General features: G+C 40.7%; 2 protein-coding genes across 3 annotated transcripts in view; one reads left to right on the top strand and one right to left on the bottom strand.

The window, feature by feature from the left end:
- fancc (FA complementation group C) overlaps nt 1-810 on the top strand; it is a gene marked incomplete at its 5' end in the record, with an annotated part of 25,354 nt that extends 24,544 nt beyond the window's left edge. Inside the window, 1 exon segment of the mRNA XM_035658702.1 lies at nt 4-810. Coding sequence (XP_035514595.1) covers nt 4-230 — 227 coding nt within the window. The 3' untranslated portion in view covers nt 231-810.
- Nucleotides 811-1,485: 675 nt separating this feature from the next.
- The window catches only part of LOC118325987 (aminopeptidase O-like), a 32,235-nt gene continuing 16,769 nt past the window's right edge, over nt 1,486-16,951 (bottom strand). For both annotated transcript variants that reach the window (XM_035658870.1, XM_035658871.1), the window contains exons 2-5: nt 15,703-15,819; nt 10,575-10,661; nt 10,309-10,465; nt 1,486-2,193 (exon numbers count right to left, since the gene is read on the bottom strand). In XM_035658870.1, coding sequence (XP_035514763.1) covers nt 10,325-10,465; nt 10,575-10,661; nt 15,703-15,798 — 324 coding nt within the window. In that variant the 5' untranslated portion in view covers nt 15,799-15,819 and the 3' untranslated portion in view covers nt 1,486-2,193; nt 10,309-10,324. The remainder of the gene's footprint in view (nt 2,194-10,308; nt 10,466-10,574; nt 10,662-15,702; nt 15,820-16,951) is intronic.

Genomic DNA, 16,951 nt, shown 5'->3' with positions numbered 1-16,951 from the left:
ATTGGTCTGGTCTGGTCGATGAAGCAATGTGTGTTCTCAACTCACTGGAGCTCAGACTAAACGGAGGAAGCTGCATATCAAGCGACACTAACAGACTTCATCTCAGGATCAAGGCCCTTCAAAACACACTAACGCATAGGCGCGAAGCATTGTGCCCTGCTGAGAACCAAGCACACGCACTTGCACGCTCTAAAACAGGTGGGAGTACATACCCACACACAAACGCATAAATGCACATAACCATACAGCAGTGAGTTCATCCTTAGCTCAGGGGTTTTTCAGGGCACCTTTGCAGAATGACAAATAGCCATGCTCTTGTGTAGATATGCTGCGGCACAATGACAGGAGTGTGTCAAAACAGCACGGCGACAACAGATTATGTGGAGAGGCTGCAATTATACACACACACACACATAACACAACTACAAGGCCCACAAGGACACTTGAGCAGTGACAGATCACACTGCAAAGAAGCAGCAGCTCGTACAATGCGTCCGAGTCCTCCCACTCATATAATTGTGTGACAATATAAATCCTTCACACTACACATGCTGACTGAAAGGCATTTAGGTTGAAGGACAGGACAACCAAACACCAGTCATTTTTGTATCATTACTATTTGTGCCAACATATATTTATATACAAACATTCAGACAGCACCGGGTATATAATAACATGTAAATAATTAAATGTGATGTGACTTCTTTTTCTATGTACATTTTCTATTGCTTTATAATTTATTTACATCCCTGCTGATGTTTCTACATGTTTTTTTATGACTGATGCTGGAGGTGGACAGAAATACAAAAACAAAATAAATGCATATATTTAAATTTTTTGGCCTCATTCAGGATTATTAATGTTTTGTTTCACAATAAGTACATTATATACTTATTATTTGATGGGATTTATGTGCATATTTGTTTTTCAACCTTAAACGAGTAATTACTAGAGTTTCATGTAAAGTGCAGACCAAAACAGCCATCCTTATTCAAGAGTTGTTTGCAGAAAGATCTCCATTTAACGTTTAGCTACCACATTTGGCTAAATAATTGTATGTATTATGAAAGGATCAAAAGATCTCACCTCTCCTGTCATTTGACTAGAGTAGAAAGATGTTATTTCCAATGTTTTATTGCAGTTAATGCAACAAACACCTGTCCGACCTCTAACAGAGAACATTATAGTCACAGATTTTTACACTGTTTGTGCAGGAACCTTGTTTAATAGAGACATTTAACATCCAATTTTCTTCATTGGATTTGTAGACATAAAATATACTTGGATTTCACTCAACTTTTTTTCTTTTTAAATGAATACATTACGCAGCCAATGTTTAATTCAGTAATACAGATGTCTATAAAATGACAATCTGGCTGTGATACTTGTACCTAGTTGCATATAAAACCAGTATAACAAGCATGAGGCACTTACTGATGTTCAGGCTCTTTCAGAGATGGAATAAGATGAAAGAAAAGTCATGCATGTATTTTAAGGAAACATCATTTTATTTTAACATGAACATATCAAAGATTTCACTTAAAATTATATGCAGTAAAAAAATTATTTGTCTGCACAGCAGTTAGAAAACCATCGTTTACGTATAGAAATGCCCCGAGCGTCCTCTGTTGTATATTTTCCAGTGTTGTTACAGGCCAGAGTGAAGTAATTTGTTATGTATAAAAACATGACTCACCTGAGTATTTCCAGTCTAAACTCTTAAGAACCAGATCATGACTTCAGACTAAACAGACATGAACTCACACCTACACAGCCACACACGAACTAACTTAAACACAGCAGGTTCAGCTCTTAAACATAGATAAAGGTGCAGTGTCTTTTCTCTATGACATATGTCTCTTTTCTCATTATCTATCATTTCAAAATCTGCGACATGATGTAATTTTTCCCGCTTACCACAGCAATAATGTAGTTTAACAACATTGTAGTTCTCTAGGAACAGCTTGTTTCGTTGTTGGTTCACACACACTGGTCTTTAGACTTGAATGAACAGAACTCCTCTAAAACTTGCCAGTTGGCCTTGGCTGTAGCGTAAGAGCACAGCCTTCTGGTGTTCACACCGCCGGGCAATTCTGCAACGTCCTCTCTGCTACAGAGGAAGAGGAGGTGAGCGCTGAAACCCGGTACACCCCGTGTGCCAAACTCCTTTCATCTCCATCTGTAGTCGGCAACCTGGAAGAGAGAGATGCGTACAGATTGGCGCATTACAGAACATTTGGTACACGTCTACAATCCTCTGGCTGAACTGCTGTATACCTGACAGATACCAAAGAACTGCAAACATATCTTTCTCTGCGGTTTCTTGTTATTAATCTGCCGATATAAATGCTAATACATAGAAGTAATAATCATTTTTTGATCTTTTTATCTGTAAATTATTGATCCATTAAGTGTTTAGTCAATGCATTGTCAGACACTAGTGAAAAATCTATTTCCCTGAAATCCAAGTTGGCATCTTTAAATTACTTGTTTTTTTTAGTCTAAAAGTTAAACACACACACACATTCAATTAATAAAATTTAAATGAATGACATTTAAAGTATTCTCTTGAAATATTGCAATTCATCGGACACGATACACATGCCTTGTGAAAACCGTGGTACCACCATGTAAGTGATGATTTCAAATCCTGAAAAGAATCCAGCAGCTCTTGTATGCAATCTGTTAAAAGGGAAGGATAAGCTTGTTGAGACCAGTGCCAGTGTGTTCGGGTTCGGTGGTGAGTGGACTGGACTCCTGTTCCTGCTGAACTGAGCCAGTGGTTCTGTAGGACTGATTATCAGCTCAGTAGGCACAGGAAGCCAAGCCCAAATCTCTCTTCCTCATGAAGTACTGGCTCTCTATGAACACATATTCTTTCCTTTTCTCCTTGCAGCGTCTGTAATGAAGCAAAAAGCAATGCCAACTCAGGCTGCCGTGTCAGGCAGCGTTCCGCTTTGCCAAACCCACAAAAAACCACAACACTGTAGGTTCATTTAAACCATTGAGATTGTTGGATTTCACTAGCTGCTGAAAGGTGTGGTTGACATGGTAGAAACCTCCCCACCGCGATGTCAGCGAGACCACTGCTGGATTGTGGGAGCTATCCAAAATGATTGGTACATTGTTGGCATAAAAAAAGGGCTATGAGACTGTTATATCAGAGTCTGGTCATAAAATTTAACTATAAATCCATCAAAATCACATTCCACCACCTTCTGTGTGGGACATGCATTCATACTGCGTTACTGAAAATTGAAAGTTGCCAACATAAACTTTGGAATGCAACAGCTCCCTAAAATATGCTCAACATTAAAAAGACAATCAGTCAAGTTTAGTTGTGTTTAAAGAAGGTGGTGTGGGTGGCGTGGGCCAAAAAGTTTATTTTCTGCGTCTTTATACAATGTTGCTCTGTCCTTTGATGTGCAGAGCGCCATTTCCCTCCCATTAGAGTGTAATAAATCACCTTTTAGATACGCGCTCTGATGGCAATTCCTCTCTTTTACAGGCCTTTGATGGTCATTACTCTTTTAACAGGCCCTAAATATAGGTCTAAAAATGGCAGGCTCCACATGGCCCTCATTTCTAATTCACACATCTGTCCTCGTTTAGTCGCCATTTTGTCGCCGTGAATATAGAGCGCTATAATACCTCCTCACGGCTCATATTCTGATTGCCAAAAAAAGACTGACAAGTTCTAAAATACATTTTCAGCCATCTGTCACTGTTTTGATTAGGGAGCAATCGTTCCAGAACAGTATAGCTTTGCATTACAATTACCTCGTATAACAGTGGACTACACCCATGTTGTAGCAAAGGTTATACATTAAGTTACTGTGTATTTCTGTGTGTAGTATTTTAAACTGTAAAGTCTGTCATTATTCTTTGCATGTAGTCCAGCTGCAGTTATTGACAGTTTGGGTGTTAGCTGATGAGTGCACTTAGCAGGAATTGTTTGTTAAGAAGATGCAAATGGAGGCTGTTGTATAACACTTCCAAAACAAATATATATCTTGGGACATGTGAGACAGACTGAGATTTATTGATCATTGTCTTGGCAGTTTGCATTGTTTTTCTTACGTCTTAAAGCTTATCTTGACTAATTTGGGAACCCTCCCTCTGTAATACTTTAAACAGAGTGTGTGGTGTAACCCGAATGACAATTCCTGCTTTTCTAGTTATAGTTCTAGTGGGTGTTTTTAACAGGATCACAGCCTTTTGTTTCTCATGTCTGAGACACTAGAAGCTTATATTGTGCAGAAAATCCACAGTAGAAACACTAAACTGTCCCACTAAAGTAAAACCGACATCTCTAAATGATGGAAAGCTATGAAAGCTAAAATCTTTGCAAGTTGTTTCCATCTCTTGACGCCTCAGTCTTGTTTTCTTTCACAGTGTGGAAATGTGTTCTGTGAGAATCCGTCTGCTTTATGGATCTCTGTATCTTGACTTCCACAGGCTGAGATTAGATCAGAAATCAATACATATCAGCCAGGAATCCACGGACGGCTCTTTTCACTGCCAAAGTGATTTGAAGTTTAAAACCTACTTTAAGTGCTTAGAGGATGATTTTGAGCACTGATTTGCTGCAAGCCTCGTCAACCTTTTTAATGAGTTTCCCTGCTGCATCTCAACTAAACCACAGACCTTTTTCACAGCAACCATTTTGGGGTAAACACAAGTGTTACCACTGATACTAATTACCCTACTATTTCATGTCAAAATGGCAAAAATGTCTATTAAGTTCAAATTAAAATATGCTTTCTTATTGAAATCTATATGAGAAGGGGCCATAACAAGAAGTCACAAAAAACATTGTCCAACATGACCCCCTGTAAAACCCTGACTTGTTATTTTTACACTGGTTTTTGGACCTAACATAGTAATTAATAAACTACAGAGATGCTGCTGGGCTGAGCTAACCGGCTGCAGTATCTAGAGCTAGACCGATAAATCAGTCAGGCCGATATATCGGACGATATTAGCTTGTAGCAGATACATCGCTATCGGTGTATGTCTACCAATAAATAACAGGAAATTGCAAATCAAGTCAAGTTAAATTTCTAAATATCCTGCTCAGTATTTTGGTCGCAAAACAAAAAAAAAATTGATCAAGGGTGTGGAATTAGTATCAAATGAAAATCTGGCATCAGTCAGGCTATACCACATACAGTATTAAGCATGGTATTATCTTCTCATCTAACTCTTGACAAGAAAGCGAATATGCATATTTCCCTAAATGTCAAACTATTCCTTTAAAATGCTCACTAAGCAAGACAGCGTGTCCTAAATCCAAACTACACACTGCTGTGATTCTAAGCAGACTTTCAGAATTTACTGTGTTCACACAACCTAACCCTTTTACTATATAATGACAGAAGTATGTTGGGTTTTTTTGTATACTATCTGTAAAACTGTATACTCTAACTACATGTATATAGCACATATTTTATAGAACTAGTATGTAGTATGACTTTGGGACACAGAGTGTCTGCTGTAAGAAAGAGAGAATAGTGGAGAGGAACTGATGAGGGTGATGATGGTGGCCACTGCTCCCGGATTGATGAAATATCTGTCAGCAGCATTAAGCAGCGTTTGGGTCTCCCCAGGCCTCATTAGTACTGGAAGTACAGTGTCTCTCCTGAGGCACTTGGCTCTCACCTTCGCTAGAACTACAGAGCGTGCGACTGGCATCATCTCCAGGATTATCTTTTATACTACGTAACTAAAAGGAGACAGAAGCAGAGGGGTGGAAGTAGAGAGCAAGGAAGGAAGATGAAAGAAGGGAGGAAGAACGACAGACAAAGCAGGAGAGCGTAGCGCGGCGCTCATTAGTAATGTTGCACAGCGTTTTGAATTTCTGAGGAGGCGTGTGTGTTTAATTCTTTTGAGTGACAGGGTCTCTGTGGAAAGTTTTATAAACATGCAAGCGAGGCTGGAAAAGATGTATTTAGACTGAACTGGAGGCAAAATGCAGGATAAGGAGAAAAAGGAGGAGAAGAGTGAAATGAGATAAGAGAAAGAGGGGAAAAGGTGAAAGAGGAGCGGGAAAACAGAGGACAAAGGGGAAGGAGTTCTGTGACTGAAATGTATGAACACACATTAGATAATTGAACTCGACTGTGTGCTCACAAAAGCACAAACACACGTAGCACCTCACTGTAAAAACTTAGAAAGATTTCTTTTCTCTCTTTCGCACCCATTCATTGTCTTCCTTTGTCTGCTTGTCTGGGTCATGCTCTCCTCAGGTGCAGAACTTAGCCACTGTGAACAAAGAGGAAATCAATCACTGTTCACCAATCAGCTAAGCTCTGTGCCTGGCTGGAGAGAGGATAAAAAAAAACCTGTCTGGCAGACTGACATGTACACACACTCTTACAAAACACTCACATCCAAGACCCTCTGGCTCCCTCATCATCCTTTTTTCTTCTTCGCACCAGATCATCAACACATCAAACACAATCAAACGCACTCTTAGCTAATCATGTCTTCCTTAGTTTTAAGTTTCTGCGGGACGAATGAGAGTGTATGTGTGTGTGTATGGGAGGGGCTGTGGTTGCCATGGCAGCCGGCTGGGTCAGGGCTGTGTGGTAATCCCTGGCAATGTGATTTTATCATAAGTCACAAATCAGCACGCCAGGAACCCTCACAGCCCAGACATGAAAGAACAAGATCCTCTCTCTCTGTCTCTTTTTTCTTTTCTTCCTCTAACTACATCCTCAAGTCCAGCTCCAGTCCAACGCTAACCTGCAACACCCTGAAATAAAAAACCTCTAACTTTCTTTGTTCTTTCTTCCTTCTGCCTTACGTCTGCCATCGGAGCGCAGTGAAAGAAAGACCAGACCTGTAGATCCTCTCTCCCTCACACACCATTTCCTTGGTTACCCCTCTCCTCCTCTCCCATTCGCCACGCTCGGCTAACCCGACGATATGCCCCTCATTAAGCGGATCAAGAGGGATTCCAGAGGCATGTACCGGGGGAAGAAAAGAACGAGGGAGTGAGCAGGGAGGGGAAAAGGGGAAAAAAATGACAGGGAGAGACCACCCTTCTCCTTTAAAAGGGTTGTTCTTTTTAGGTTTAAAAAAACAGAGCCGACAACGCGCCTCCTTGACAGACATGTTGTTTTCAGTTAAAACCCTCTCAGCCCGCCTCAGCCTAATCCCACTGTACTGTGGTCTGTGGGTGAGGGTGTAAAAGGGTACAGGGGAGGACTGCTCTACTTAAGAAAAGACTATGGGGGAACACAAACTGAGCAGTAAAACATGAATCAATCTCCCCACAGTGCAATATGAAAAAACAGCGAGGAGGTTGGTTCATCCATCATTTTAATTGGAGAGAGATCTGGACCTGAGCTCAGTTGACCAGCATGATCCACTGATGTTTACAGAGGCTTGTTTGGTTCAGTCCAATGGGAAGCAGCAGTAAAAGTTAGGATATTAATCTCTAAATGCTTCTTTTCTTCTTCTTTTTTAAGGTGTCTCTGCTGCTCTATTCCATCCCTCCTGTACTTGTAGTGAGGCTCCACGGGGAGGTGTAGTGAGGGAGTGAAGGATGATGACAAAAGATCTGCAGGCACAGACAGATAGGCGCTACATACATGTGTGTGCTGTATGTGTTTGAGTGTGTGTGTGTCAGAGAGATTTATCAGGACAGAGCCAGATGCCGAGCACTTGTCTAGAAAGCCTTTCACATCCTCTGCAAATGCATAAAGCTGACTCTCTCTCTGTCTATGTCTATGTGTGTGTGTGTGTGTGCGTCTGAAGATAAAAGCCTGTCTTGTAGTGGCTTGGTCACAGGCTAAAAAAGGATTTAGTGCTGTAAGTCACTCAGGTTGATGGAGACAAGTATTTAGCAGCAGCTCCTGACGCGGCCTGTGTTGACCAAGGTCACAGACGCCTCGTATGACCTTACACTGGCTGAACTGGGGGCATGCGAGATGATAACACAGCTGGCTAATTTCAGAAGCTAATTGTGACTTTGATCTGAAACATACAAATCGTCATTTCTGGCGCTAGGGGGTCTCTAGAGGAGGGAAGTTTGAGATCATGGGAGTTTCACCACCATGGCCATCATTGCAGTCAGGTTTCCACCAGGGGGCCAAATAATCCACAGAGGTATCGGCGTTTCTCCGACGCTATTTAGCGGACAAAGAACGTACCGGAGGGCCTGCCATCTCTGATAACTTAAGATCCAGATGTCCGATGACTAGTCAATATAAAATATGTAGTTCAAAACCACCAAGATTAAAAAATTATATGGTAAAAAGTCAATTTATGACAGCTTCTGGCAGACAACCAAATGCACAAAGTGAATACAACGCCATTGACAGGTGACCGGAGAAACGCAGTGCTACCTGAATAAAATTACGTATTGTTGGAAACATTTGGATAACAAGTGCATAACTGAGCAAACATAGGTCTAATGTTTAGAGACATTTTAATGCAGAACTGTTACATATAGCTAAGTTTGAGGTTTTAGCCAACACTAACTGCTATGTTGTAACTGGTTAGTTTCACACTAAACTCACTCACTTTGTTCAGTCTCTCTTCTTTGTAACTCTGTTCTGCCAAGACAACAGTCAATAGGGAATGACTGGTTTAAAAATTTAAAAAGTTGAATCTTAACTCTATGTTGTTACTAACCTGTATGGTACAACCATAATACAACTTGAGTTATAGGGTAACTACATTAAAACTAATGTTCTTAAAATTCATGTAAAGTAAGACAAAGTTGGCCAAATTAAAATTTCTTAAATGGCTTTTTACTACAGTATAAATGAGGGATTCTACATGAACATACAATTTTCTGCCAAAATGATGACAACTCTGCATATTTTACATGAGAGATTTCTGGATTTCTGTTTTGTCTGATCATTTTACTGGTTTAAAGGGAGCATGGCTCAGTTACAAAAGGCAGAATCTGACAAAAGTTGTGGGGTTGTTGGCTTATGTCGCCACGGAGATGCCACTGTCAATTAAATCTGAGAGAGAGACAGATTAGCTGCTTTTCTGTTTTACATCATTATAAATTGAATATCTTTAGGTTTTGGATTGTTGGTCATTTGCTATGTTTGACATTGCGATGGACATTTTTCTTTAATATTTTTTGTATAATCTCTTGACATTTCATAGACTAATTAATTTAAAAAACAGCCACACAAGCCTAATGAAGCAGGTTTGAGTGTTTATGAGACAAAATTAGAAAAAATAAAACAACATAAGCTAGAAGTATTTTAGTTAAACGTGATTTACACATAGTGTAGTAGAGTCATCCCACAATACTATAGCTGTAGCATTTGATCCATAGTATAATACTGTTATTTAAAAGCTTTGAAGAATAGTTGGGTTACTGTAGTTGAATTTAATAGCCTGCTCTCATTATTCAAAGGTTAGTATCAGTAATAGCAGGACTGCTATGAAAAGATCAGCAGCTTCAAAGAGACCTGTCTTCACTCGAGTCATCCCTTCCGCTCTTTAATTTCCTCCCTTCTCTGTCTGTCTGAACCATAAATTTGTATCTTCCCTGCATTTAGTATGCGATCAATAAAACCCTCACTGCTCTGAATCATCAAAAAGCTCAGTGGTTGATGGTTGTGGTAATGCATACACACACAGCAACACACACACGTATACACACAAGAGGAATTTCAGGGTCAACAGTATAAAAATCACCCTACATCGGGCAGAGACTGTCCCGAGCTCCTCAGAAAACGCTCGCTGACCCTCTATCTCTCTTTTTCTCTCTTCCCATTCTCGTTTGTTTGAGGAACACATTCCCGAATTCCTTCTCTGACAAACACATCCTGATTGCGCTGCTGTGAAACCACGGAAAAGGCCCCATTCTGAGTCTACAAACACACACACTCAATGGGCTCAGAGAGGAATGTGAAATATAGGTAGCCAAGTGACTCAAGTGTGGACTGTACGCTGCTGCGGATGTAATCAGGATCAATCCAACACAAAGCTTTCTTTTACGATCGTCATTTCAGACTTGAGAAATTGTGCGGAAATGCTTTGTCATACGTTCTTGTCATACCTTCTTTTCTCCACAGATGGTTCAAGTAAAATTTTACAGACGATTAAAGGGGCATTTAGTTTCAAACAACTGCGAATATGAAACAACTGAAAACCTAAACAAATATATATATTTACATTCAGCTTGTTAGGAGACCTGTTGATATAATTTCAACCATATTTAGTCAGTCCCACTGAGAGCAGGTAAGGCTATGATAAAACTAGAGCTTCACTAATGTGAAGATGGGAAATTTTAGTTTTCCTTTGGTCCAAAAACTGAGAATGAGACTTCACCTCCAATGTAGGACCATCATAGGACCATCTCCTCCACCACTCTGCGTGCCGATTGGTCCATTTCTTCCTGGACCAATGAGAGGCAGCGACAGGCCAGAGCCTGCTGCTCAGGGTCCTCCTGAACCATCAACTCCCCGTACAGATACACACCCATGGCCTGGAACACACATACACAGTCAGTTAGTTTATTCTTATGTAAAGGCTGCTCTGAATCAGAGTTTGAGGCTTTGTATTATACAGGACAAATGTTCTCCAGTTGTATTTACTTGGTCATGAACCAGGAAGTGTTCCACGTCTCTGTACGCCTGAGTGTACGCATGTTTGACCACCAGTTCACACCAGCGATGTCGGACCTGGAAGCCAAAACAGAGGAAGAAATACAACAACAATTAATGGAATCAGAAAAACAAATATTCATTTAATTATTTTAACTTTGACCTTGAGGTAGAAAATCTATTAAAGATCCTTGAATGCCGTCAACATGGACCAACACAGTAAAAATCAAATAAGTGTAGAAGGAACAACTGCCTACAGCCTAATCTAGAGCCAGTATTTGGTTTGTCTGGGCTAGTGTTGAAACATGGCGGTTCAACATGGAAGGTGACACATAGTATTTGTAGATATAAAAGGTTCATTCTAAGGTAACAAAAACATAATTCTTATTTTTAGGTAATTCTACACTAACAGAAACAGTTACGAGTATTATATTCCATTTCTGCCAGTAAATCCTCCTAAATGTTACACACTGGCCCCTTTTTTAATTTTATAAAATGCCACAATTTTTAGCTTTAAACTAAAGTTAAATTAAAATAATTGCACTTACATATCACTCCTTTTTTATGTCTAAAGTTATATAAGGTCACTAGTGTTTGTAATTTCAGAGTCTACGTTGTTCATTCACAAATTAATGCTTTACCAGCTTGCAATAAGAAGTTAAAGGGATTCATCTCAAACACAGTTCATAGAAGATTTTTAAAGTTTTATATATTCTTCAAAAAGTTGCCCTTGTGGAAGACATTTTATTTGTATGCTTTTTGCCAGTGCACTCACACAATAATGTGATAAGGTCTCCTTCAATACCAGTAACAAAAGACAACGGCTCATCTGACAAGCTGAGAGACAAAGCTGCCACGCTGACAATGAACAGATTCATCCGGAGTCGGAGGATTAACAGACGTAAACTTTGTTTTTAAAAAGGAAACCATCTCAATGTAAAGTTCATGTTCAAAAGTTCCCTTTTAATTCTCTGACTATGTGCGTGTGTGTGTTCTCAATGTGTGTGTATAGGTGTGTTTTTACTGTATGTGTGTGAAAACTAATGCCTGGCCTTTCTCCCAGAGGATCAATAGGAGCTCTGTTGCCGCGGTTACAGGAGAGATCAGAGACTGGCTCTGTCCCTGCCTCAGCCATCATCCTTCATCATCTGCTATGAGCGTGCATGTGGTCCCGTGTGTCTGTGCATGTGCGCAGGCGTGGACATGCAGTATATGGATAGACTCTTGTGGAGGAGACGGACAGGAGGATGATAAAAGAGACAGAAGGATGATAAAAGAGACAGAAGAACGATAAAAAATCCACATGAAAAATCTTTTAAAGCAGTCTCACTACTTTAAAGCCTGACAGTTTGCCTCTGCTGTTTTTTTTTTCTGGGTATTTCAATCTCCTCCATAACTATCTCCACACAAGCATGATAATAAACTAGTCCGATGAGAGTTTAGTGACCAAGCGTGGGATTTTTTAGTGATTGATTCTGTTTCAACAGCTCAAGCTTTAGGCATTTCTACAGCGCTTGTACAGATATTCATTTTGAGGTAGTATACTAGAAAGGGGCCAAATGGATCCACCTGAGTGCTGTGCTCCTCTTAATAGGAGTTTTTGCTTTGTTTGTTGCGCTGCCCTCCACCTGTTTATGCAGCATTAGAATGGAGACTGAGGCATGCTCCATTTACAACAACCAAATTTAAATCCTTACATTAACTCTGCAACCTGCTAAATAAACATGAGTTTAATTGGTCTCAAAAGTGCTTTCTAGTTCCTCTTTCATCAAAATGTTAAATCGTCCTTTTCCCATTTATTATCTGCCTCTGTTTACTCTGGAAGGTTGCAAAAGCCCCACAGCAGACATGACAAAAAGCAAAGGTTATACTGTAGGCTAAGTGTAACATGCTCTTCTACCTTCTGCACACATGGGAACAAGGATATGTGTGTTCATGAATGTGGGAGTGTGCATGAGTGTGTGCAGTATGTGTACCCTCTGGTGCCAGCCCTGCCCTTCTGGCCTGCGTAGCCCCAGCAGCTGTTCCCTGTGCTGGGTTACATTCCTGGGGAGAGCCCTGGGGCAGAGCAGCTGCCTGGTGCACCTCTCTTTACCCCCTCCTCTTTTTTTTTTTTTTTTTAAACAGTTTCCTCTCACTGGGCCCCTCTCTCTGACAGCACATGCAATAACACAGTGACATTCCTTCATTTATTACTGCTCCCCCGTCCCTCCCTTCACCCTCCACTACCACCACCGATTTTGACACATACACAAACGCTACAACTGATACTAATGTACTCCGTGCGGGCTCGCACTTACCGTGACAAACAAACTTACACGTCCCAGACTCTCAGTCAGAATCTTATGCAGGACAGACAGTGTTTCCCTAGCACAGCCTTTTATATTTACTTTCTGGCCAAAGTGAGTAAATGTACTGTAAACTGTATATAATCAAAAGTCACTGCAATAAAAAGTGCATTCTTTGTAAAATTTGTTAAAATTCTCTTTACATGCTGACAGATAAACCTGCCTGTCTACCTATCTACCTCCGCACATTCTGCCCCTGCACTCATTGATTGCGCATGGCCGGAGTCTTCCAAAAGCCAGCCAGACAGATATTGCTAACGCTACAGAGCTAGTCACACAAGAAGAAAGACCAGTCAGAATGTATAGTTCCACCTGTACCTTAAGTCTACAAACTAAAAGTTTGGATAAAGCAACCAGTAAAACCAGAATCAATTAATAAAGTTGAAACAATTCAGCTTTACTTTAAACCTTACATCTGTGCTCCATTACACTATGTACTTATGTTCTTTTCCTAGACATTTGTCCAGTGGCACTAATTAGGGCTCGAAGGGGATTCCCTTGTCAGTGATTCCTCTCAGGGAGTTAAATTTATTTCCCATTAGAGGTTTTTTGGGGGAGTTTGTCTTGTTCACTTCAGGAGCTGTTTTTGTTTGCAGTCTGTGAAGCCCACTGAGACCGTCATTGTGATGAAAGGCTACACAAGAAACTTGGGTTTTTCACAGACACTCTTTGGTTTATTCTTAATAACTCTTTCCTTTTTTTGTTGTCTCTTTGTCTCCGCTCCACATGTTGTGGCTGGTGCAACCAGACTTGCTGTGGTCCAGTGAAGTCTCCAGTCACTGGAGGAGTAAACCTAACCTGGCCTGAAACACACAATGAGCCCTGTGTGCTTGACCGACAGATGGCCTTTGACATGCAAAAGCGTGCATGTGTGCTCTCGCAAAATCAGAAATGTACTTACCAAACTACACACATGGATATACACTCGCACACGCAAACATAGAGTCACGCCGCATCTCATGTCACATGACGCTCATGGGAAAAGTCATGCACTCTCTCTCATACATGCAAACACATGCTCCGGCTCACAGACGCACTCACACATGTATTCATGGTCACTCACACCATCCAGAAATCAGTCCTGCCGCATGCACACTGGTGGTCAGCCACATATTTCCTTTCGCTGTCGTGTACATGCTCACACAAATCACACACACAAACAATGACCTCGTCTTCACTGCACCTTTAACCCAGAGGCAAGCTTCTTTACCACTTTTACTGCACAGCGTAACATTATAAACTTCTCTCCACTGCTTGGAGCGACACATGCCCGGCAACTAACAGGTGGTGGAGCAATATATAACAGCATGTCATGCTTATGTTATCAGATTAAGCTTTAGTAATGACAAAATACCTTATTAAATTGATTAATAGAATTGATTAAAACAGCAAATCAGGAAAGTCTGACATTGATATAGTATGAAATCAGAATACTTGCTAGAGATTTGTATCTGTATGGATTTGGGCTTGGATAATACATTTTAGGGTGAACAATCGATGCCTTCTGAGTCGACGTATTACTAACCACTCTTCAGAAGCCAAAAGAATCATTTCTATAATCCAATATTCATTCATAGTCAAGCTCTCGTTCCCTACACGGTAAATAGCGAGGGGCTACAGAAGCTGAACCGCACTCAGGCTTGTATTTGTCCAAGAATTTTAAACAGATCAATCATCAATCCTTCTGAAGAGGATGCATTACCAGACAAAGAAAAGCTGAGTGAGAAGACGAATACAATCAGACTGGGGAACAGAAAGGGAGAGAAAGAAAGGAGGAGAATAAATGGCCACATTTATAAGGAGAGACGTAGGTGATTAACCTCTTCTGAATGAGATTACTAACATTAGGACAGGACCATTGCCTTCAGACAGGTGTGTGCAGGTGTGTGTATGTTTGTGTATGAGTGAGAGTGTGTGAGTGTGCGCGCACTTCCATGCATGACTATGTGCATAATGGCCCTGTGTATTTTTAGCGAACACTGAAAGTTTTTCCTGGAAATTGCAGATGAGAATCTGCTTTCATCTGCCAGGAAGTCTGACTAAAGAGGCCTTAACCTAAAGCTGGACCCAAGGCCAAACGCGAAGTGGCCTCGGCGTGTGACCACAAGGTTAAGTACTAAAATTAAATGCAAGACAGTAACATCAAGAAGTGAGTAAAGTCACAGAAATATTTTTATTTGTGATTTGAAGTGGCCTGTTATGTGAAAGTGGAACATCTGAGCCCCATTATATACATTACTGCCCCAACAAAACAGCTCATATAATTAGTAAGAACTTGTAAAATACTAAATATGTATCAAATTTTTCTCTTCAAGACCAGCCATGTGTTAACGATGGAGGTTAGCGTGGACACTTTACGGGCCCTGCCGCAGCTGTGTTTTTGCACTCATGCTGCTGTACTGAGAGGCGGCGCTGTACAGTAAAGAACTCTTCAGCCGCAAACACACACAGCTGCAGAGCACAAACACAGACAAGGAAACACACTTGAACGCACTCACAAACATTGTTAATAGTACCATTAAGGAACTTTGTGCAGTACTAAAACATGAAGCGAATAGTTGTGGGATTTAGTCGGTAATGGTGGCTGTAAAGAAGAGAGCTGCTATTACAGCAGAATTTACTACACATTACTAAGCGGTGTGCCTTGGGATGGAAAGAGAGAGGAAACCTTCTACTTTTTATTATTGGAGGAGATTATGGAGCTTGGATGCATATGCTCACTTATCTGAGCATGTGTGTTTGTCTAGGTGTGTGTGTGTATGTGGTCCTACCTCAGCGTCTTGATCCTGCAGGTTGTAAGTTCTCTGCAGAGCTCGCATCGTTTCCACGCTTAGCTCCTCTTCTTCGAGGAGAAGCTCCAAAAGCATCACTAGTTGCTCCGACGTCACCTGAGGAGACAAAAGAATTCATGAGATTAATACTGTAGTGCGGACTAACACAAGCTCCCTCATATATTGAGACATATTTTTGGACATTATGAGTAAAAAAAAAAAAAAAGTCATATCCTCCTTACTCCAGCAGATTCAAACTACTAAACTAGCAAAATTATAAACATATTGCTTGCTGTGAGTCAGTTCTCAAACACATTTGTTTATGTTTAATTTTCTTTTCAGTGCTCGGGAAGGCTTGATGAAAAAAAACACATCAATATAAGTCAGACAATTAATGCAGCCTTTGAAACGGAGGAAACGGTTGCATAATAAAACAGAGCTGAAATGGCAATTAAATAAATATGGTAAACCAAGTGAATCTTGTACAACTGGGAAATATTGCAACACAGGCCAAAGAGGACAGATGAAGGGAAGATATTAGAATTTGAATCAAGGGCAGAGAGAGAGGTGAAACAAAGCAATGAAGTTGTCTTTTTTGATATTGTCCTATTGTAGAGATACAAAGAGAGCTGCGCTGTTCAGGGACACACACTGCCAAAAAAAGACATCTTTTAGTCTTCCTTTTTACGTTGTAAGAAGACAATGAAATCCCTGATTGCAGCGATGACAGAGCCGTAAAATTGAGAAAAGAAGAAAGGTTTTCAGGAAATAGGAAATGTCTTTACTGTTGCTTCTTAATAGTGCATGTACTGATTGTGTTATCCTGAGGTAAACCTAAAGGAAACAAGCTATTTTGTTCTAATGACTAACATCTTCAGGGACGGTGAAAACTCAGCGGTGAATTTAGACAATCATTCTGAAGATGGATGTGGGCAGCGATATGAGAGAGCGACTTCCTCCTCTGGAGAGAGCTGTGCCCAGCCTTGCCTTGCCTCTCCCGTGCATACACCCAGCACTCCCAGCCACATTTTTTCTATGGTCCCAGTCTGGGACACAATTAATGGCTGAAGGCCCCATAGAGACTGATGTGAAAATAGGTATGAAGTGTGTGTGTGTGTGACTGAGTGAAGCAGAGCGCGAGAGAGTGCAAGGGGGAAAATAAAAAGTGACAGAGGAGGAGGCAGACAGACAAAGCAGACAGACAACACTCTACTATTCAGGTAAACACACAGTAAACAGCTGATTTTGT

The sequence above is a fragment of the Morone saxatilis genome, unplaced genomic scaffold (genome assembly GCF_004916995.1).
Source record: "Morone saxatilis isolate NCDOM2014 unplaced genomic scaffold, NCSU_SB_2.0 Contig16, whole genome shotgun sequence".
Taxonomy (NCBI): Eukaryota; Metazoa; Chordata; class Actinopteri; family Moronidae; genus Morone; species Morone saxatilis.
This window is presented reverse-complemented; position numbering and strand designations above follow the sequence as displayed.